This window comes from Ischnura elegans, chromosome 7 (genome assembly GCF_921293095.1).
Source record: "Ischnura elegans chromosome 7, ioIscEleg1.1, whole genome shotgun sequence".
NCBI lineage: Eukaryota > Metazoa > Arthropoda > Insecta > Odonata > Coenagrionidae > Ischnura > Ischnura elegans.
Genome location: NC_060252.1, coordinates 26,853,942 through 26,878,445, shown reverse-complemented (window position 1 = coordinate 26,878,445; position 24,504 = coordinate 26,853,942). Strand labels below are relative to the sequence as shown.

At 37.0% G+C, this 24,504-nt stretch overlaps 2 protein-coding genes across 7 annotated transcripts in view; one reads left to right on the top strand and one right to left on the bottom strand.

Annotated features, from left to right (window-relative positions):
* Nucleotides 1-1,846, bottom strand: part of LOC124162952 (transcriptional enhancer factor TEF-1) — a 796,250-nt gene extending 794,404 nt beyond the window's left edge. Inside the window, exons 1-2 of the mRNA XM_046539727.1 lie at nucleotides 1,767-1,846; nucleotides 1,193-1,362 (exon numbers count right to left, since the gene is read on the bottom strand). The gene's annotated coding sequence lies outside the window, so the exon portion shown is untranslated. The remainder of the gene's footprint in view (nucleotides 1-1,192; nucleotides 1,363-1,766) is intronic.
* A 281-nt stretch (nucleotides 1,847-2,127) lies between these two features.
* Nucleotides 2,128-24,504, top strand: part of LOC124161827 (myotubularin-related protein 13) — an 89,390-nt gene continuing 67,013 nt past the window's right edge. For 5 of the 6 annotated variants that reach the window (XM_046538030.1, XM_046538027.1, XM_046538028.1 and 2 more), the window contains exons 1-9: nucleotides 2,129-2,476; nucleotides 2,898-2,983; nucleotides 3,072-3,227; nucleotides 7,888-8,037; nucleotides 8,856-9,075; nucleotides 10,632-10,873; nucleotides 13,421-13,795; nucleotides 15,359-15,559; nucleotides 18,790-18,971. In XM_046538030.1, coding sequence (XP_046393986.1) covers nucleotides 2,422-2,476; nucleotides 2,898-2,983; nucleotides 3,072-3,227; nucleotides 7,888-8,037; nucleotides 8,856-9,075; nucleotides 10,632-10,873; nucleotides 13,421-13,795; nucleotides 15,359-15,559; nucleotides 18,790-18,971 — 1,667 coding nt within the window. In that variant the 5' untranslated portion in view covers nucleotides 2,129-2,421. Of the gene's footprint in view, nucleotides 2,477-2,897; nucleotides 2,984-3,071; nucleotides 3,228-7,887; nucleotides 8,038-8,855; nucleotides 9,076-10,631; nucleotides 10,874-13,420; nucleotides 13,796-15,358; nucleotides 15,560-18,789; nucleotides 18,972-24,504 lie in introns of all 6 variants that reach the window. The other variant, XM_046538029.1, reaches the window with a different exon arrangement.

Sequence of the window (24,504 nt, the reverse complement as noted above, 5' to 3'; positions counted from 1 at the left end):
ACTTAGTACCTACTATGTTTTCTTAAAATTTTCAACCCAGACTTTGGACCCCCTCCCCCGCAAACCATATTCCTGGCTACCCCATTATTGATGCAATATTTATTGGTAGAAAACCATAATGATGCTAGGGTTAAGTCATGCACGGTAATATCTAAGGTTCGCAGGTTCGAGTCCCGCTCGACTCACTACTTTTACAGTCAGTTGCACTACTCAAAAATTAGACAATAAAGACAATAACCTCGACGACTACGGAAGAGGCTAGATATGTGGCCGCACGGGAATATTGACCCCCTATTATTATTACCATTAAAATGGGAATCTGAAGAAAACGGTAATCGACTACAGAGGAAAATATATGAAGTCGCGCATGATGCGTAATAAAAATAAAATGTAGCCATTGGAAACATTCTAACCAGGATCAGAGAAGAAAAAGTACACACAACAATATTTTATCAGCGATTAGTACGAATAAAAGACAATATCTCCAGTCTTTCTAAAAGTTAAATGAATGAGGATTCTATCAGCTGGCATTCACCAACCGGCACACCATGCACAAAATATCTAATTTTAATCTCGACAAACTTTAAAACAACTACAATCAAGCAGAAAATCATATATCCAGTTAATTCTATTCCATACCAGTGCAATTCCATTCACCATAATCAAATAAGAATTAAGCATCGCACATAAAGATCGCGCCAAATCATTTGAGTTGCCGCCATTCCAAAATATTACCATAGTTAAAAAAATATTTTTTAGACAACTTTCGATCACTGACAGCACATTTTCGCATAAAATTCGTCATAACACACAAATGTACACATCATTCAAGGAAAACTCAACTGTAAACAATGACCAATGGCACACCGATACACAACATTCCAGAGAATCGTCTGTTAATTCCTATGCACACACTTGTATTTACAGCATAAATCGAGTAACAACTCAACTGCTGAAAATTAATAACTTCTCGACATTGTCATCGATCTATCAACATAATTATTCGGGGTTATACACCGTTTTCAAAAGCGCTAATTCAATTCTTCCGTCGCCGGAAGTTCGTAATGGCAAACTTGACAAGTATGTAAAGAATTATAGGATCGCGATCACATTGCCAGCATTTCAACGCATCATACAGCGATAAAAGCGATATAATTTAATTTAAAATAATAAGCGGAAGAATTGAACTCACCTTAGGAAAAGTTGTGCGCCTTCACGGCGAAGTTTGGTGAAAATTAGGACGGTATTTGGCCCGTAAATATGACGAGTAAGTCAGATTTTGGTATGCCAAGAATGGCACAAAGAATCCAGACAACGCACAGGACGAGTGCGCATCCTACACGCGCAGGTGGTGACACAAGCCTAGGAAGGAGAAAATGGAATCCGATCACTACCCCGCTTCACCTGTACACCATGTATGTGAGGCTTGAATTTTCTGTGCGATCATAGTGTTGCATGAAATTATTACATGCAAATCAAATGTGATAAAATGCTTTAGTGCAGTTTAATATCCAGTACGCTGGATTTGAAGCGATGAATACTCATAAATACGACAAGAATCCATGAAGATACATTGATGTAAACTTGGAAACAAAGCACCGAAATAACATTTTTAACCAATTCATGCCGTAATCACTACAAATTTTAAAAAAATTAAAATAATTGGACACAAAATTTAGTAATTGCATGCAGTGTTCCATGACATGTGCAATATATAGCGAAAAGTACGTCAAACATCAAAATTGAAGCATGCCAATGCTGTCTACCTTTACGGAATATTACATAGAAAACTGTCGATATCCGAATAATGGAAATGATTTATAATGTAGAAGTGCCGTCTTGATGTTAGCATTCAAATCCTAAGGTCAATATCACTATTCATATCACAACGTGGATGAGACTTAAAAATTACTAGCACCGTATTGCTGTTACAATTTGAAATTGTTACGCATCTCCGTGAACTAAGTTTTCAAATACACCACCAGAGGTCCAAAAACTTGAACAGAATTTAACAATCCGACGGCAGAGCGGCGGGTGGGGAAATTTTGCATTACTTCAAATTCGTCGCGCCCTGTTGCATTCAAAAAGAAAAACATAAGAGACACGCAAAACAACATAAGAGTAACGTTATTCCTCGGAAAACATTTTTGGCCACGTTCCATAGTTGTGCGGTGTACAATTGTCATAAGTTATTTATCAAAGTGTTATCTTACTACCAGTTGTGATGAACAAAAAACGGGTTAGTCATTGAAAGTGTTGAAGAACTACTAGCCGTGGATGCATTCAACGATTCATTTGTTCTTTACTTGCTAGAATGATGGGTGTGGTTTCTGCGCGAATGGCTGCGCAAACAGTAAATATGGCTTCCATCTGCAGATAATAGGGAAATAATTAGAAAATTTTGACGATATTGTGAGTAGGATGTCACGGTTGGCTGATTACTTTGTTGTAGTTGGCTACGATCATGAAAAAGAAAGTAAGTGATTCGTTTCTAGTGTCTCACTAACATAAACCTTACCAATTAGTGCCTACCCTAGCCGTTCCGACTCATTTGTTGCCATTTACGTCATGTATTTGACATTTAACGATTAGTTTTAAATCCAATCCTTATAAAATGTAGCGAAGATACCCTTTTTACCCGAAATGAGGGGATGTTAAGGTTTTTACCATCATATGACAGAGTAGGGTGACGTTCCTGTCAAATGTTTTTTTTTATTATCATGTGTCGGTTTCGGATTTTGTTGATCTTACACCTTAGTATTTCTATGTTTAGTGTGATAGAGGTTTGTCTTTCCTGAAATAATTCCTTCAAGTGTAATTAATAAATCCTTGTTGTGTATTAATTCTATCAATGAGTGATATTATTCTGGACAGTGATGTAATCATCTGCATTCCAGGGAGTGGGATGAGCAGCGGGATCATCGTGCAAAGATTCCCAGAGAAAGACTGGAGTGATACTCCGTTTATGGAAGGGATAGAATGGGTACGATGAAAAATATTATATAATGATCGAGATAAGTGCTTTTTGAGTATTTATTAAAGTAATTTTTGTTATTAATTGTTTCCACTAGTTTTGCCAACCTCATGGATGGGCATTATCAACGGAGCGACAGGAGCCAAAATTTTTTGTGTCCGTCTTAACAGACATAGATGCCAATCGGCATTACTGTGCATGTCTTTGCTTCAATGAGACCGTCTCCATTACCCCTAGTAAGCCTGTAGACGAGGTAAGATGTCATGCTGCCACCTGTTACTTGTACCATCTTTTCAAAATTATTAATGGCATTGTTGTTAAAAGTACAAGTGAATTGTCATGTTAATTGGTATGTGTAGACTTTCACCATAGTGCCTTGAGTCTTTTATGGGTAATCTGAAGTTGTTTACGATATTTGTATATTCCCCGTCATCAAGTTTAGAATATATTTCTGTAAAATGATTTGTAACGTGTTACGGGCATGCCCTGCTGCATCTTAAATTCTGAATATCGGAGTGGTATCATAGTTATTAAAAATCCATTGCCTTTTTATTTTAATACATATTCCAAGTGTATTATTGATAGTCGAGTTTAAATTTTTCATTGACGGGGTATAGTTTTTGGCATAACCTAAACGGTCTCAAACTTTTGAGTAATAGTGAAATACAAATATGATTTCTCGTTTAAGTGTTTACCGTGATTAAATGATGTTTGTTTGTGGTTAATGGAGACTCACTTATTTCGTAGGTAACAACTCCAATGTAGTAATCTTAATTCCCTTGTAGAGGGTTTAAGTTTTAAGTTTAGGGTTTTATTTGAAATTATTTATGAAAGTCACAGTCATTTCTTTATGAAGAGCCAGCCTTCTATTTTTCTGATAGTTGAACTGGTAGCTGATTTGCTTTATAACTAATTAGTTTGGGCTGACACTGTTGCCTTTGTGTATAGAAATGTGGTGTAATGCTTTTGTAATAAGGGACTGTAATGCCTCTTTATTATTTTCAAATTGCCATAGAGTGATTGTTCCTACAAACATGTTTAGATAAAAATGAAAGAGAGGATGAACAAGAAGGTAATATGAAAATGGAGACGACTTGGCTGAAGTTAATGATATTGCACTCAAGATATTAGTGTTACGACTGTCAAGACTCAGTTGCATTGTTTTTTAAATCATGAGTGGTCATCTATTAACCTCTTGAAAATCAGAATGTGGCAATATGTTGCATTAAAAGTGTATTGTCTGGAAAACATATTGCCATGTATATAACCTGTAAAATTAAGCCATAACGGGGCCCAAGAGGAGGGCAATGTGAAGAAAATATCACTTTTCTGTCTTTCTCCTTAAGTCCGTATGACACTTCCCAATTTATTTACCAATCCATTGGATATTGGATTGTGGACCGACTGACACACACCAATTTCTAGCCCAATATCCGTTTCACAATATTGGACACAATTTCTCGCCCAATCTGGAATTTAGAGCAGGTTCTGTTTTCTCGCGGCCAATCTCCAATCAGAACTCAGTCTTGTCGACTCCTAGTGGTCAAAACTAGAAGCTCTTTGCAAAACATTCGGTTTGGCTAGTTACCCAGTTCACCTCGGAATTTTAATATCATATATAAAAACTTTAGAAGCATACTAAAATAGCTCAAATAATTAATATGTACTTTGAGGGAACATAAATTCACAAACATCAACTGTCTAAAGTGGGTAATTCGGAAATAACATTTCGGATATTTAATGAATAAAAGCGTCGTGTTTCTCCTCGACTGCGTCTATATTTGGTTTAATTTACAATTATAAAACTATTTTTCATGATTTGAGCGCTAAAGTTTCGGGTGAAAGTCCCAATTGATGACACAATCTCTGTTTATTCGATGAACATATTCCACCCAAACGAGCCGCTACGTTATCTTGGCTCACCTATGAGATCACAATATTGCACATCTCTAATCATTCAAGGAACTCACCCGAATGAAATTTCGAGCAATTCGAGAATATCTTTGCAGCCCCTCGAAATAGTTATTAAATTTACAATTATAATGCCACCTCCCATTCTGTTGCTCATCAATCAATCGAATCAATCATTGGCAATCAATCTGCGTCTTGAGATGCTCTTTTGTCATTTTGTGTTATGTGGCGTTCTCTAGTGGGGTATTAGAACACTATAACGGCCAATATTGGTGTAAATATTGGTATGTGTCGTACGATGCGTAAAGCCCAATATTTTAACCAATATTGCGCGCCGATATATTGGCCAATAAATTGGAAAGTGTCATACGGGCTTTAGTGTCTGTGTATGTTGCTGAAAGTTTTTCTGTTGAGTTTCATTTGGTCAGGTCAATATTTTGATGATCAATCGACACATTTTTTCCTTTTTCCCTTGTTTTATTGTTATGTAGAAAAAAAGGATACTTTCAATGGTTAAGCATCTTTTATCTCAATAAGCACTTGAGGTTTCTACCGAGGAATTGAATATAAAGGTTTTAAGAGGAGGAGTCTGCAGGTAGCAGTCATGGAATGTATCTGTCTTGAATACAGTGCTTAACCCAAGTAATAAACTAATATATTTATAAATCATCTTTTCTGGCCATTTTCAGCTTTTCTTGAGGTAGGTTTATGTACATACATTGCATGCAAGGCCTTATCCAGGATTTTGTTCTGGGGGGGCACAAGGATACCCCATAATACAAAATGAACATAATGATAACGGGAGCGTATTAAAAAACAGTTTTTTAATACGATTTCTGGCCGAGTGCTTTAGCCAGTTAAGCTAACAAGGCATCATTCTTCCCTGTGGAAATTTGTGGACAATACTATTTCCACAGCGAGGAATGTCGTTGAAGAATGAAGTTGAGCTACCAAGGCAACATTCTTCCCAGTGGAAATAGTATTGTCCACAAATTTTCACAGGGAAGAATGTCGCCTTGGTAGTTCAACTGGCTAAAGCACTCTGCTGGAAATCAAGGGATCCGGGTTTGAATCCTGGTCAAGGCGAACGATTTTTTCTCTGCAGATTTTTTGCTCTATTTTTGCTTTGCGGGTGACTCCCATAAAGTTATCACTGTGGCTAGTTACGGTATTCAAAAATTAATTTTCAAAAAGTTTGGAAAAATCTTCGAAGATGAAGGTGGTTACTCTCAGTGAAGCTCTGTTGAAATTAGTTATTACTTGGCATTAGATTTCCATTTTCTCATCTGAGTCAATTTATTGGTGAATCATTGATTTCCCCTTTTATCCTGTCAACCTCTCTAATGTTGCTTAGATCATTAAATTTAATATTTATAACCAACCCCTCTAGACCTAGAAAGGGTCACCAAATCCAATTAATAATGAAAACAATTTTTATGTGAATCTGTATTCTTGTTAGCAGAAATCATTGCAAATAAATTGGTGATAAAAATAACTTGTAAATAGAATTTACAAAGTAAATCGTTACTTTATAAATTATTTATGTTCCTTGAAAGAAAAATTGTTTAGCAAAAATTGAATGTTGAGGTGATATTTATGCAGAATTTTTGATGAAAAAAATTAAATATTTCTTATGACTATTTTTTATTTTATAATTTGAAGATTGATTTTTTTTAATATAAGATAATTTCAAATATTTACTGTAAAGTAAATATCCTTATAAATTTGGAGATCAATGAAACCTATGGCTTTTAAAAACTTGATTTTATTTTAACCTCTTAGGACTTGCAAAAAAATCTAATTGTAAGTTCTTGTTCGTATAAAAAATTTTGAAAATATGTTTGTCTTGGATGCCCATGACTTATGAAAAACGTACTGTCATTGAAAATTGACAGTATTTAAAGATTTTGTTCGTATAGGGTACAGTACATTGATACATTCTCAATTTGAGTTTTAAAATATATTAATACCTCCGCTTATTACTGCTCATTTGTGAGAACCTTAAATATCTAATCTCCATGCTCCATGTAGTGGTCACCTCCATTGTCAGCCAATGTCTTAATTTTGTGTACACTGTGGAGCAGAATCTTGCTAGAATTCGACTGCTCTAGCCAAACTTAATCGAGAGACTGTAGACACTGGTCAGAGATTTTACTTTAGCTCGACTCTCTCAAGGGGTTGTTAAAATGCTCTAGTGAGACTTAGTCTGGAGACTGTACACGAAATTTTCTCTTGCGAGACTGCTATCGACGTCATCCTCTCTCCTCCATTTTCAAGTTTTCTACAATCTCCTTCAATGGTTTTGCTTTTTTGCATCTATCCAAGAAATTCCTTACTCGGGGTATTCCAAAGTTGTGGGTAACTGAGTGAAATACCCTCCAGTCTTCCACCGGGTGAGTTTCTCCTTCGCTATAGACGTTTCGACAAGCGACTCGCAGTATTCCTGATGAAGACCAACAAGTCGCTGGTCGAAACGTCTACAGTAATCAGGCAACTTGCGTGGTGAGAGCGTTTCTAGAGCATTTCTTTCAACTGTAACTCTGGAAAGCATCACATCATTCTTCTGCATAAGTTTGGAATGACTGAATGGAATCAGAGGATAGTTTTTGCCCTTATCCATCCAGTTCTTGCAGTAAAGATTGATTTCCTCTCGCAAGAGAAAATACCTGGCAACCGTGATAGAGAGAGAGCAGTCTAGCGAGACACACTACCTTTCTGTTCACTCTGCTGCTCTAGCATGAGAGCAGCTCTACCACTAGAGCCCATAGTCGCACTAGCTAGAGTGCTCTCAGAGATGTTTACTATGTAAACTTTTCTGGCTGACTGCTCTTGCTAGAGCAAATCTAGCTAAAAAAAACTCTACAGTGTACACGTACCCTAAGTTCTTGCTTGGTGGCTTCTTAAGATGTTTTTTCAGTTACTCAATATTTGGCCAAAGTCTATATTACCACCATAAATATGAAAAATGTGCTACTAATTATTTCATTATTTCTTATTTTTAGGAAGAGGATAATGTAGACCCAGACAATCCTCATCCAAGTCTAACTGGCAGCTTAACTCGTACTTTGCCAGCAATAACTCATCACAGTATAATGTACGCTCCAAAATGTCTTGTTCTGGTCTCGCGGTTGGATTACATTGAGACTTTCAGGGTGAGTGGTCTGTCATTGTTGGATATCATTTATTAACCATTTTCATAATAGTCATTTCATGAGTAAATTTTTTTGATCGATGAGCTCATGAGGTTTTCAGTTGAAGAAGAAAATTAAATCTTTTAACTTTGTTAATGCGTATAGCCTGGCCATGCCCCATGCCCTCTCTTTTATATAAGCCAGTACTCACGGTAAGGTGCATAGCTACATTTCTTTTTTTCTTGTTGACAGGGCTTGGCTTTTGGGTGCAATAAAGGGAATAAAATTTCTTGTATTGTTTTCTTTTTCTAAATGTTATTTGCTTGATCTTCATAGCAGAGCCAAGATATGTGGTCCAATGTATATCAAAGTGATCTTTACTCATTGTATTCCATAAGTTCGTGTGTTACATGAAAAGTTCTTTACTCACACGATCGGAAGGGCATCATGTGGCTTGTATAGCAGCCCAAAGCCAAGTTTAATTTCTCTTTCTTTAAGAGTGGAGATGATATTTTTTATTTAAAAAAATGTGGGATCAGTAAGGAGACTATCTTGATTCTTAATTGGTCGAATTTCTTCGATCCTGATCAGATTTCCTCCTTTTGATAAAGGTGATAGACTAATAGATTGAAGCTATTGTGGGCCATTGATTGTTAATATACTTCATTTTTACTACTGCAGCATTATCAAGACTCCCAAGAGTCTTGATAATGCTGCAGTGCAGCGAAACATGTCGACTCTAGTGTAATAAATTTTTTATGTGGAAAGTGCAAAGTGTTTCACTTCATATATAATTGATAGCATTCAAACATTTATTTTTTCTTTTACTCTCAATTTAGAACTGCCTTGGAATAATGTACACAGTTTATGTTGAGAGCATGCCCATCCCATTGGAGACATTGGTTGGGAACATCCTGGGGTGCATCCAAGTTCCTCCTCCTGGAGGGCCACAAGTTCGTTTCAGCATTGGAGCTGGTGATCGCCAAGCATTGCAGCCACCTCTCAGCCCTTCTCTTCCCGTCACTAACGCCAATGTCAGCCTGTTATTCCAACAGCTGGGTGAGTGAATTGGTGGCATTAACATTGCTGTGTTATCTTAAAATGTCAAAAGTTGTGTTAATTGTGTTGAGCATCCTGAATTCTCTAATCCAGGAATACCCATAATATGGCTGTATTTCCAAAGAGAAACTCTTTTTTGACCTGGAAGAATCTTCCCCTAAAGCTTCCTCTCAATCAGCCACTTCCACTGTCGATGGATATCTTGAGAAAAATCTGCAGATTACTGTTCTCGTAGATTAATCTTCCATTTCTTTATGAACAGTAAATTTGGTTTGGCTAGTGGCAGCCCGCATTGCTCTGATGACGGCAGTAGGACTTCCCATCCTTTCCCTTTGGCTACTATACCTACCCACAGAGGCATCAGCAGGCTCCTCATGAAGGGGGCAACTCCTTCCTTTTTTTCCTTTCCTTTGTACTCACTTCTCCTGGGTTCTCAGGAATATAAGTCTCAGACTTATGAGACAGGCCTCAGGAGTGTAGCCCCGTAGTGCCATTGTCCTACCCTGTTATGTTTTAGCGATAGATATTCTCAAAAATGTAAGCAAAGGGGGCAATGAGTCTTGACAGTATAGATAGCAGACAGCTAGGTCATTGAATCATAGTAAGCACAGTGAGTATGGATTACAAAGGAAAATTAAGAATTTTATTTTTCGTATAAAAACTTTTAATTTTAGATATTCTGTGCTGATACATGTTATATTCGTTCATTTTACTCTGCCATTTTGCTATACAACCTACTGATTAAATATGACTCTTTGTCAATTTCATAACAGTTTCATATTATTTACAATTTATCAAATTTATTTATAGAAAACATCACAGACCCACTAATTACACTAGTTACCACAGCACTCAAAATCCGACAGAACCCCAAATCTGGGATCACCCAATGCTCATGCCGCTGTTATCAGATTCAGGGTGCTCAACTGAATGAGGTATTAATGGCCCTATATGCTTGAAAGTGACTTCTCTGTATATTTTGTTACCTAATCTTGTATACTCAAAATGGAGATTCTCTTTGTCATTCTCTATTGCCAAATTGGACGTTCACTTTAAAAAAAATTCCTTTCCTCTTCCCATAAATAAACAATTAACATAGATAAAATTATAATAAATTTTTATTCAAGAGTTTGAAAATCTCCCTCCATGACTATTCATTTATACCTTTAACTAGTATCTTCGTGAAAATTTAAACTCCGTCGAAAAATCCACCCTGGGTTGACAGATATATGCCATTTCTGGGAAAAATTAATCATCCCTAGATATTCCACGGAACATAGGTTTCAGTGTATTAAATAGTGTGTAATAAGTCCTTGGTTTTAATTTATAATTTTCGTGAGCAAATTCAATCACCAAGAAATGCCTTTGGTATCAACTGTCATTTTTGCTTGATATTTTGATAAATAGGAGAGGGATTGAATTGGGAATTATTGCCCGTTGACATTAATTGTTAGAAGGGATGCCTAAGTATCTGTTTTTGCTTGTTGCTTCCTGATTTCCTTGTAGTTTTCACTCTTAATTTTAGATTTCTTAAAGCATGTCATCTTGCTCTTCAGGTATACGGAACGTGCTGTGTTTATTCTGTGCCATCATGACTGAGCATAAGATTCTCTTCCATTCTAAGAGCTATTCTCGTCTGACTGAAGGATCCCATGCCCTGACTGCTCTTATGTATCCATTTCGTTACTCACACGTGTACATACCTTTGCTGCCTGCAGAATTGGTTGAGGTGCTTTCCACTCCTACCCCATTCATCATGGGTGTTCACTCATCTCTACGGTCTGAGATATCTGAGTTGGTAAGTAGTTTTGAAAATTCTAGAACGGGGGGGTTGTTTTATTTTTAAGTAAATTGGCCAACGAGTGATGGGAAATAATGAATATCTCAATGGAAGATTTGTTAAAGGCATGGTGGCAGTGAGGTGCTGAAATCTGGTTCAGAACTACTTTACTGTCTAAAAGTCCAAATAGTCGATTTTTTAGTGCCGTATGTCTGTCATTACTTAATCAGCTGCAATGTAAAGTAACTATAAATGAAAGGAAATTTATTCCTGCATCTCCTCAATATCACCAGAAACTATTCCTTATAAAAGCAACTTTTAGATCCAGATTTTTATGAAGAAAGATAAAGTACAGTCGGATCGATCGTAAACAAGTTAATTTTGTGGAAATTCATTTTAACAAGATAGAAACAGCTGTAGTAATTGTTCACACTTATTAATAACTCAATGTTTTCACGTCATATTCCAGACAGCTCTTGAAAATGACTGTAAACATTGACACCGGTTGAGGTTACAAATAAGTGTGAAAAATTACAACAGCTGTTTCTATCTCATTAAAGTACAGTCGCTTCAAAAACAGTAGCTCCACTTGGAATGCTATGTTTTTTAAGAACTTCATGTGTTCACATAAGAATGAATACAAAAGGAATATTATTAATGTATATCGTAGAGAAGAACTCAACAGTCTACAATTGGCCTCAAAAATTGTTGTTAAGGAAACCTATGCTGTTGTCTATTTACTAATCAATGTAGAACGAAGCAAGAATCAAATACAGTGGAAACATTTAGCCAGTAACAGTGGAAATACATATAACTCTGGAGATGAGTGTGCAATGTTTATTTTGCCAGCCAAGAAAAGCCAAGTATCGCTAACCACTCAAATGAATTCACTCGGCATAATTCAACCAAATGACTACCCAGTGTGGACAATGAGGAAACTAGTATACACTAAGGCCTTACTTTATGCTGTGATGAATCTGTGATGAAGGGCCTATCGTAAAGAGGTTTCCATCACATTTTGAATGTGCATTATTTCTGGACGAGAAGGAAGTAATTAAATATCACCGCATGCAAATGTTGGTATGTTGAAAATGTGTTTCATTGACAATTAAAGCATTGAATTATGTAATTGATGTCATATTGTGCAAGGAAAAGAGAGTACAAAAAGCTAGTGCAAGATCAGCTCAGAATGTATATCGCATCCATTGTAAGGCCAAACTATTGGAATCTACTGTACTTTATGGAATGAGGTGATCATTAATCTTATGATTATGCCCATAGTTAATCAATACAGCGGAGGTTTTTCTCGTTAATACGAAGTTCATGGGGCCAAATACCCGGAGGTTCGTAATAAAGAACTTTGTAAGAATGTTTCTTTTAGGAATCGTCACAAAAATACCTAGCCATAATGTCTTGTTTCTTCAATTTCCCATTCTTGAAGTCACAAATACTTCCAATTGACAAGCCGTAATGAGTGGATCACCATGATTCCTCAGGAATTCTTATTATAAGATGTGGTGGGAATACCAAAGTATCACCTACTGAAGAAAGAACCATAATAGGGTGGTTTCCTATTATTTTTTTATTGCCTAAATCGAAAGATTATTACTCCTGGAGTACGTATTTCACGCTTTTAGATTTTTAAATGACGATATCTATTTTTCGCGATTAAATGAAAAGTTAAAATTTTCAAGCGCGCGAAAACGCGACGCATAAGTATGAATGTCGGGAAGTCTCTCCGCGTGACGTATTTCTGGTTCCCCCTCCCGCCCTGCGAGGTGACCTTGAGGCGAGGCTTAGCGCTGATACGACGCAGGCTGCTAGCGGCTAGCCTAGTACCCTGCTGGCTGGTAGCGCTTGGCTTAAATAAGGATTACATATTAATAACTTATCAAATGAGGAAAACTTTCCGACCTTAGCCAGTTTTAATCAGTGATTGTTAAGACATGTTTCCCTGAGCTCTGCGCCTCATGCATGCAATGGTAACCTCAGACGACGTATAACTCCTATCTTCTCGTATAGAAACTAGGTCCCTGTGACGTCACGTGGAGTGGCATCGCATGGGCGCCAATCTGGCCCTTTTCAAATGAGGATAAAAATGGACCATTGCCATTCGTCTAACCCGGTATTTCTAAAACAAAATAATTTGTATATTATGAATACACTAGTGGTGGGTAACGAATCGCAATCAATGCCTTTCGTTTTCTTTGATGAAGGAAACCACCCTATTGATAATCCAGAGGACAGTGCATGAGGAGAACTTAAATTTAGCACAATGGTTTTAACTTAGCATAGTGTATATCCACATATATGTTGTTGCTTATCTGTGAAACTTTGTAGTAATGACCCTTTTTGTAACTGGTGGGGGTGGGGACTTAGAGTCTTAATTTTGCTATAATGACAATGTCGTAATAACTATTCTTTAACTATAGATTGCATTAGCCTTTTTGTCGGAACCAATGATTTTCTTCATAATAAGGTTATTTGTATTAACAAGAGTCTACTGATGTTGAGTAGAAATTCGTAAATCAGAGGTAAATGTTTTACAAATTTTTTTCTTTATAGATGGATGTAATTGTGGCTGACTTGGATGGAGGATCCATAACTGTGCCTGATGGGGTATCCTTGCCTCTGCTACCTCAACCTATCTTGTCACATGCCCAAGATTCTCTGACACTGGTATTGCAGCCTGAGCTGGCCTGGGCTGATCATGCATTTCCTCCTTCTCACCCATCGTCCTCCAACCGACCAAACATGCCTCACACAAACAATGGGTTGCCTAATCCCAATCAGTGTCAGGTCCTTCCAGCTGTCCCTAGTTTCCTAGACAAAGAAATTCGTGCAGTCTTCATGAGGATATTTGCTCAACTACTTCAGGGTTACAGGAGCTGCCTCACTATCATTAGAATCCATCCAAGACCTGTGATAACTTTCCACAAGGTAAAGTCTGATATGTGCTTTCATGAATTTTAAGTGTAAGTAATTTGGCTTGAAGTTGTTCTGGCAAAAATTTTATCATTAAATAATTCGTGCATTTTGTTGTAACTCATTAATTGGAATCCATCTGCAATGGACAAATGACCGGATATTTGATGCTTCTTACACACGGATGTTATGTGCCTACTGTTTTAATATTTTTTAAAATTTTCATTTTTGAATATTTGTGCTTCAGCTTATAATGGAATCTTGTGCGATAGGTTTGCTCAATATATCTAAAGGGTATGAAGGGTTAAAAAATGAATTATTTTTGCCAGTTATGAAATGGAGAAGTACATCAGTGCAGCCATAAAATTAATGACTATCTTTAATGATATGCTTCAATGAAGTCACAATTTTTCTCAAAATCTCATTTATTGCCTGATGTCAACAGTTCCATTTTGGCTTTATTGGGCTAACTTCTTTTTATGTTATGCATCATTTATTTTACATATTGACCCATGGTGATTTTTACTCTTGAATTATGTTCATGCTTATTGAATCAATCATTGCTTAGCATTACAATGTTACTTATTGTTTTTGAAAAAATAGTGATTGCCTTCGTTATTTTCACACAATTTCAATATCATATTCATTAGGGTGGGCCGAAAAAAGGTTTATTTTCCGGATCAAATTTGCCCTATGCGGGAAAGTTGCGAAATGATCATATGATGACTTATTTGCTAAAAAATTAAATTCAATCGAATTAAATATTATTTTACCTGCAATTTAGCCCCCAAAATGGAATTTTAGAAATGTAGGCAAAAATGAGTTGTATTGTGCGGGTGGTTTATACTATAATTTTGTTGTTAATTCATAGACATTGTTTGAACCATAGATTTTGTCAAATAAACTTCAAATTTCATTTTTATAAACTATAAACATGTATCCACTCTTTGATATTATCCATTATCCCATACTTTCATAAAATTCGTCTTCATAGCCGTTTGATTCTGAAATCAGCCTGATTTTTCGCAAAATTGTAAACTTTAGAGCTCGGGCGGCAGTGGTTAATATTATCCGATTTGAAAAATAATTTGTGTACGAGATCCTTATATCATTTTGCAACTTTCCCGCGTAGGGCAAATTTGATCAGGAAAAAAAACCTTTTTTCGGCCCACTCTAATATTCATGTATGGAATAAAATTTTACGAAATGGATAGAGCATTTCTTTCTGTTGACATTCCAATGCAATAGTTATCATCCTTTTTCTGTAAAGTTTCAAGTGTTGTCGGTCATTTTAATTTTCTTCCTCTATTCCATTTTTGGATGACATTTTGTAATCATTCTCTGTGAGGCAAATGGTTCCCTTAATAAACTATTATTTATTTCGTCTATTATAGAAAAACAAACTCAAATTCATATTTTTTTCTATTTACAAATTTTGGTATGGTAGTATATATCAGCAACTATTGACTTATCCAAAATTAATTGGATATGTAAGTGAACTGGTTGTTTAAGAACTCTGCCTGAAAATATGGCATTAAACTATGTTTTCTAAATATAGTGTTTCTCTTTTGAAAACAGGCAGCATTTCTGGGGGAGCGTGGATTGACTGACTGTGACTTTACGACTAGAGTCCTTGACTGTATGTTCTTCACCAGCTTTGTCCAAGAGCGAGGGCCGCCATGGAGACCATGTGATGTGTGGGATGAGCTTCATTCAAGTTTATTGGATCTACTGAGGATGGAAAGTCAGGATCCTAAAATGCTTCTAACTCATATTCAGGTAATGTACAGTTTTTACAAGGTAATTACTGAAAACTGATAGGAAAAACATAATTGCCACAATAATTACTGCAATAAAATTAGTTTTGAAGTTCACTCAAGTGGGCCCATAGAAAATGAAGTTTCGTTATAACGAAGTTAACTGCCGGACTCCTCAACTCCCTTTTATATGGATTCCCCTGGAGTTGAAGATTCCAGCATCAACCCGCTGTCAATTATTGTTAGAGAAATGTCTGTGACCTTGTATCTATTGGAATTGGTAAGAGAAAAGGAATTGATTGAGAAGGATTGGAAAGAGGTTACTGGGGGTCCCGAAGCTCGGGGCCCCCAGTAACCTCAGGATGGCAGTTCTCTACATTAGTGATGAGCGATATATCGCTAACTGTGATTGAATCACCGTTACTGAAAAGTAGCAGTCACTTTCAGTGATTCAATATTTGAAATCACTGTGATTGGATCACTGGATTCGGTGAAGATAGCACAGGCTACTACCAAGTGATATGCGATATATCACTACCTGTGATTGAAGAGAAGTAGGGGATCACTGCCGGTGACTAAATCACCAAATACTGGAAATCACTGCGACTGTGAATACCGTGAAGTTAGCTTCGGCAGCTACCATGATGCTGCCAACAGTAAAATAAGGATATGATGAATAAGGCATTCTGTACGAAATATACAGCTAACGGTTTGAATCATGATGGTTTTATTGTAAAATATGTTTAAAAAAATGCCGACGGGATTTTAATGATTACCCCTTATCAATTCCTTTACCATGTCAAAGTTACTACCGTAATATAAACTCAGAATCAGAACTATTCCCTCAAAAAAAAATATTTCGCCTAATTTTACAATTTTCTATTAGTGTATTCGTTTCTTTTGAGGAGAGCTCATTCCTTGGAATTGGACAAAGTAGCAGGAATAGCAGCGCCACAAATCACTGCTAACTTTTAACAGTGATTCACCTCAGTGATCGCAATCACAGTTAAGAATCTCCGTTACTGATGAGTAGCAGTCACAGGTATCGAAGTGATTGGAAAGTCACAGTTCTGCTCATCACTACTCACACTACTCCCTCATAGGGTTATGAACTATTGACAATCCAGAGTACTCTTGGGGCCCCCTGCGCTCGGTGCCCTCGGGAATTGCCGACCTGGCCAGACCGCCCCTGGCTTTATCTACATCAATGAGGAAGTTTAAATTTCTTGCAATGTTTCATTTTAAAGGCTGTAAATGAGAAAGATAGTGCATTAATTTACAAAAGTTGAGCAAATTACTCAAGTTTAATTTTCCTTGTATATGTACCCTTCATTATGTGCCGAGATATGTCTTTAGATTGCATGTAAAATAAGAATTCAATAGTCACGAGAAATTCTCTGGAACCCATATGAGATTCTTCGATGTGTCAAATATCAGAAAAATATCCCTGTTTTTCTGCGTGAGGTGTTCACAATGCTGGATTGCAGTTTTCTTCATGGTTTATGCTTGCTGGATTGCAGTTTTCTTATGGGTTAGCACGTCGAAGTTGATTTCTGAAGACTTTTCACGGCCTATGCTGGCCACATCTTCAGATCAGGCCTGAGTGCTGATAGATGAAAATGGCCCTTATATATTATCCTCTGGATGACCTACCAGTGGTGGGACCAATCAGCTTCAAGGGCCACAATTTTGACGTGTTTTTGCGATTTGGTCTCTTCCAGGTTTTATTAAGTCTATGTCCCCATCATCTCTAGTGAAATTTTCTGTTAATTTGTCAATTTCAATAACCTCACAGTTGATGCGAGGGAAATAATGTATCTCTTTGGCAAGGACTTCAGCTTTTTAAATTATAATTTGATGCCCAGGATTAGTGAAAGCATATTCTGCCCCAGTCAATTGCTCACATTGTTTATTTTTGAATGCCCTGCGGTGTTCGTTCAGTCAGACATAGATAGCTCTTTTAATTTGCCTGACTTATTTGTGGCCACAGCTGCAAGGAATCTCGTACAAGATTTTATCTGAAGAACCTCTGTTCTGTAGCATGATGCTTTGCCTATTACACTCTCATTATCATCAATCTTACTCATAGGAACTCATCAGGGTGATAGATATGTTCTGATCTTTGAATAATAAACTTAACATTAGTTACTTTACATTACACCTATTCTATTTGTCCCAATTCGATAAATTTGTAATACAATGTACATCCTTCAGGAGATTATAATTCCTGAATCTCGCAATAATATATCTTAACTACATCTACATAATACCCCGCAAGCCGCCTAAAAGGCATGTGGCAGTGGGTGTTAGGATACCAGCCATTCTTACAAAAAAAGGAAGTGCTCTAAGGAAATTACGACTAGCATTTGTCCTTTATGGTTCGGGGGAAAAGTAAATGCCCATATCTATCCGTTTCAGCAAATCATCTCTCTTAATTTATCGCTTCTGTTGGACATGGAAATATAGTGTGGCTCTAATATTATGATGATTACATTGTGATCTTTTCCCGCAGGCAAATAAACCTAGTGCTGACTCTTCGCCTTCAAACTCAAATGCGTAATACATTGCAATATATGTGCATAACTTTTATTTTTGGTCACCACTAAAGTTCAATTGAAGCATTTTTACAAAAATGAAATGCACATTTGAGTGTTTATTTATTTATTTTATTTATTAATTTGCAATAAACCCAAAAACAGTACATGAGACCTTTTACATTGGATTTTTAAACAAATGGTTAAATAATAAGGTGTAACAAGAAACAACGACAAAAAAACATAATTAAATGCACTCTGATATCACGTAATACTTCACTTCTATGAATGCCTCATCCGCTCATTTGTTATTTGGGAAGGGCGGAGAAAGAAAGAGGGATTTAAAGAGGAAGTTTCCTGATGGCGGTCGTAAATGATGAAATTGATGATGTTATATCAACAGAAGGAGCTTTGATGGAATATGATGATTAAATTTTTAAATTTTAACATGTAGTATGAGGTTCTAAGTATCACAAATTTTATACAAAATATATATATATATATCTCACCTTGATGAGCTTAAAATGCTATAGTTAGTGGGACATACTATCGATTGCATTGCATTTTCTGCTATTGTACAGCAGAGGTTACACTGTATTAATGTATTGTTTATTAGCATATTACCAAACGTTTACAAAAACTTTTATATATCATATAGGTTGAGAAAATCTTGTTGTCAATTAATGATATGCTCTAATTGCCACCTTTATTTCTTCAGGATCTGGCCCAGCAGCTTTATACAAATGAGAACCCTAATCCTCAGCCGTATGTTCAAAAGATCCTAAAACCTCCAGATGGGGCATTTGCCAGGATTCACCAACCCCCTTTGCCCATCATTGATGGTGCTCAAGTGCAAGCAATAATTGATGAAGGTCTTGCAAAAAATAATCTGAAATCAAGGTAAGTTCTGAAATAGTCTTGCATTTGGTATGCTTCTGAAGCATGTTTTCTCTGAGTGCATTTTCTTTCCAGAATGAATGAGTAGTAACAGTGCACAATGTGTAACTAAGCACCTTTTCTTAACAGTTTGGTTAACTTGTTAGAATCATACTTATTAGTCTGTGTTGTACATGGTGATAACTTGTATTGAATCCAGTATTCCCTCAAAATTAAAAAAAAAATATGTTAGTCATTGTATTAACAGTAGTACGCCAGTATCAAGGCTGTAGCCAGAAAATTTTTTGGGGGTTTAATTAGAAGGTAATGTATTTTGTGAGGGTTCATTTGCTGGAGATACGCCTAATGCTCTTTGATACTCTGTAATACATCCTCTGAACATTTTTGGGTATTTGAACATCTTGACACCCCCAATATTCTACTGCCTTGATCAGTCTGTAGCATTAGCTTGTTGAACAGCCATATAGCCAGATGTCACATAGTGAGAATTTAAATAGGTTTCGTCGAATTGATACCCGATTATGAATTTTGAGATAATTTTCTCTCATAGTAGGGGTCTATGTTTATTCTCTGTTATATTTATCTTTGAGTGTCTGTTGAGTTCGCTCTTTCTAAGGCTCTGATGAGTTCTACCTTTAAATTGTGTAGGTGCCTCTCTAACTGGAGGATTTATTTTGGAATTTCAAGTAATGTGTTTGGTAGTGATTTTTCATCTTTAGAAATAAACAATAGGGATGCTAACATTAAGAATTAACTTTTTCAAAGAAGTTCAATGATATTTGTTTTGAAGTCAAATTCGTTGTGATTCCATGATGTTGGAATTTGCATTTTATTGGGGTGCTCTCTGTCATCATAGCCACCAAACATACCATTCAAATTTCCTCTGCCCTCATTTATCCATGTGGTTAGCATTGCTTTGCTCGCATGCTTCGTGTTGCGACACGAAAATAACGTAAATGAAACTAGGTTCCTGTGTGAAAAAATGGGAAAACATCTGATGCTTCTACATTTCAGAAAAGGATTTCCAAATATTTTCATTGAAAATCATAAAAATAATAATGAACTGCAGGCTTTTGTAAAATGAAAGGTAGAAACAAATTATGAAAAAAGTGCCATGTTCAAGAATCAAACCCAGGTCCTCCGGGTAGGAATCAACTACCGTAACCACCGAGCTGCCGCTCTTAGTTGGTAATAGGGTGGTTTCCTATTATTTTTTTATTGCCTAAATCGAAAGATTATTACTCCTGGAGTACGTATTTCACGCTTTTAGATTTTTAAATGACGATATCTATTTTTCGCGATGAAATGAAAAGTGAAAAATTTCAAGCGCGCGAAAATGCGACGCGTAAGTAGGAATGAAGGGAAAAAGTCCGTACGACGCATTTCTGGTTCCCCCTCCCGCCTGGTAGGTGACCTTGATCGAGGCTCTGAGCGCTGATAGGACGCAGGATGCTAATGGGTAGCTGAGTACCTTCCTGTCTGGTAGCGCATGGCTTAAAAAAGGTTTATAAATACCTTATCAATCGAAGAAAACTTTCCGACCTTAGCCAGTTTTAATAGGTGATTATTAAGACATGTTTCCCTGAGCTCTGCGCCTCATGCATGCATTGGTAACCTCAGACGATGTATAACTCCTATCCTCTCGTGTAGAAACTAGGTCCCTGTGACGTCACGTGGAGTGGAATCGCATGGGCGCCAATCTGGCCTTTTTCAAATGAGGATAAAATTTGACCCTTGCCATTCGTCTAAACCGGTATTTCAAAAACCAAATAATTTGTGTATTATGAATGCACTAATGGTGGGTAACGAATCGCCATCAATGCCTTTTGTTTTCTTTGATCAAGGAAACTACCCTATTGCATATTTCTAAGGGAATACAAGGAACCTGTAAATGTTTAACGGCGTTTTTTGTTTAATATATAGGTTATACAATATATAATCCCTAGTAATATATGGAGGGTGATTCATGGGCAGCTCCCAACTACAACACTACGAAGTTTGATTGAAATCTGAGACCCTTTTTTGTGTCACACCCCTTTTAAGTGTTGAAAGTGTAATTAAGGGTTCATAATGATCAGAGAAATCCAAGAAATCTCAGGGAAGTAAAAACCTGGACAAGATTTAGATAAGTCAGGGAAAATATTCAAGGTTACAGTATAAAGGTGAAAATATTAGTGGATTGCAAAGCATGTGATGGGGTGGATGTTTTTTTTTCATTCAGAAAAGGAGGGAGGGCAAAGATGTGGCATTTGGGGCCAAATTTGCCTGACCTGAAAGCAAAGAGGGCTAGTTAAGTTAGCAAATGAGAAGGGTGTGGAAATAAGTGCAAACGATAACCGGATAGCTGGAAAGCCATGGATAAGTTTTATTTTTTGTGTGGTTTTCTTTGTAATCACAAAAATTTTAAGCACAGACTACTGAGATTTCTTGCTTCATATTCTTTGTGCATTTTGATAATAATATTTTACACTCCTGGATTTAATAAATTTTCTTTCACGATGTATTTTTCTGCATTTTTGTTATATGCAAGTACTACTTTACTGATATACAGTGAGTCCTCGTTTAACGTTGTTGATTCGTTCCTGAAAAAGTCGACGTTAAGCGAAACAACGTTAAGCGATGCAGTATTTCCCATAAGAAACAATGTAAAAAATTTAAATTGGTTCCTAGCCATGTTCCTAACAATCCATTTCTTCGTGAAGAATCCAGAATTTCCCGGGCGAGAATCCAAGGAGGCCAATTATCGGAGCCGTAACTTTAAGCAGACTTCTTGACCAATCGGGAGACACCTGAATCAGGCCAAAATGAAAAAAATCTGAATCTGACACTCGGAAGCACGAGGACGAAGGGCGAGTCAATTTTCGTGATGATATGAATTCTTTAACCCGGCGGAAATCGCGAGAAACATTCATTACCGATTATTCACTTCAGCATGATAACGATTCATTCGAAACGAATTTTCATAACGAAAAGGTTGGGAAGAAGGCATTATTAAATGAAATATAAAAACTAAAAAGAAAGTATTTTTAATGGCGAAACATCGATATTTTCAGTAACAGAAGAAATTTTAACTGTAAAAACTCGACCTGCAAACCTAAAACTCGACCGATCTCTCCAGCAGTTGCACCTTCTTCAATTCTTTTAATAATACCAAGTTTTTATTCTAATATCGCCGTTTTTTCTTCACGTCTGAAGAACCACCAGGATAGCCACTCTTCTTCGTGGACATTTTTTTCGGTTGGCATCAGAAAAATATACGGATAATGGGTAAATGAGGCGATAATTATTCGCTCGGATGCATAGTTAACATACGCTACCCACGCCAACCTTTTCTGTCGAACGAAAATTACCAATCGCATTAATATGGTAATATTTACGCATCAGATGCGCTTGCGTTTTATTCGCCATTCATTTTTTTTTCGCCGCGCATAATTTGAACAACGTTATCGCGAAGCAATAACGACGTTAAATGATCAAGGGTTTCAATTTTTGGACAACGTTATCGCGAAACAACGTTAAACGGGACGACGTTAAACGAGGACACACTGTACTAAGTCAGAGAAATTGAATATGGAAAGTTGGTATGAAAACTGCTAACAAGTTTGATGCTATTGATGCACCATTTGTGGAGATGAATTTTTTAGGAGTCTATGTTTAAACTTTTGCATTTCGTCAATATAAGCTTTTACTTTTAATCAAATTGGTAAAATTTAGGCTGTAGAAAAACGCATCATAATAATCGAGGATCTTCGAAGGCTAGGGGAATAATTGTAATTTTTTTTATTTTGTAGGTAAGTACAGATAATGGTTGATGGGGTACATTACTGTTGTGGCAAAGAGATACAAGTGAATCACTGATAAGCATTTACATAGAGATTCAGTGATTTACATGTATCTACAGTGGAACCCTGATTTATCGTTCCCGCATTCATCGTTTTCCCGCATTCATCGTTCGCCACTCCTGGTCCCAAATTAAGCTCCATAAAGACAATGTAATTTTTTCCCGCATCTATCGTTCCCCGAAGTATCGTTTGGAGAAAAATGAGACGAAGTGTTTACAACGTGTTATTTATGGCTATTAACAACAGACACATAATTTGAATCTTCCCCAGGAGATTGAAATGCGATAGGGAGAAGCAGAGTGCCGTGGGCTAGTCACATTAGCGCATTTCCCGAGATCCGGTATCCCCCTCCATTCAGCACTCGCCCCCCCCCCCCCCCCCCCCGGTTGAAGCTTTCTTCTTCTCCGAAATAAAAAAAGGTCCCAGCTCGAGCAGGGATCGTATTACGACGACCTTGGCTTCGAAAGAAAATATCAAGTTACTCGAGAACAAAAGAAACCTTTTTCACGCCTCCCCCTCTCTCGACCGCTGACTTTTTTTAGCCGACTCGCTTCAAAAATCCCTCTGGAGGTCAACTGCTGCTTGAATCACCGATTAGCCCAAAAGGTATCTAAAAATGAATTTCAGCAATTGGTATTATACTTTTATTATATTGAGATATTAGTGATGTGCACGTAATTCAGTAAAGATTGATACCAAACACGACGTATTTCTAACGTTATTTAAGCATTTTAAGCAAGGAAATAGTTGGAATAATAAGATGGTGATTTCTGGCGAATAACGATATTCTCGCAACTGATAGTGAGCTTCACGGCAGTTGATGAGATTCTTTTTCGAAAACAGGGCGTCTGGTAACAATTTACGAGTTATGCTACAAGTCTCACTTGTCTGAGGTGCTAACGATGCGATGTTTTCTCAGGATATTTTGTTTCTCTCTACTAGTAATCTGAATTCATCTGCTCATCTAGAGCTACGCTACTTATTGTTAGAAATGAGTGGGTAAGTTGCATTCTCTATAGGATAAAAAATTTCATTGCGCAGTCATATGGTCATGCTTCACCCTCTGCAGTAAGCTCTGCCTACGCCGTACGTGGTAGCATTAGTGCCGAACTTCACCTCGTACGAGTAGTTCCGTACTTTCCGGGGTGGGTTGACTTAAAACTAGCGAGTGTTTTCCGTGTGGGTTCAATGGAGTCCGGTTTCATTTTTATTAGTTTTATTCTTATTCGTCTTCGGACGATGGCCCTTCCGAAGACACAAGTGAGAACTTTAAAAGATGGACTGAAAATAATTGATGGTGGTGAAAAGAATCCAGGCTAGAAATGCACGAATACTGCAAAACGCCTCGGTATGTCTGCTTATACATGACGGCAGGGGTGGGGGTAGAGCGAGATCCCTGGTGAAAACAAGAAGTGGGATGAAGCCGAGGATCAGGTGGGCGTGCCGCTGACGATTCACGCCGCATTGCCTCAATCATATTAAAAATTTAAATGCTAGAAAGGAACATTTCAAATAATAAACTATTTTTGGCCTTCTTGATCCATTTCATAACCAATCACTGCGACGGTGAAATCAGTTGTTTGAGGCATAACACGCAAATTTCTCTCGTAAATGCGTGTACTTGAAATGGCATATTATGGATAAGAATTTTTACATCAGACAGAAATGCAGAATAGCCGTGAAAATTCTGAGTG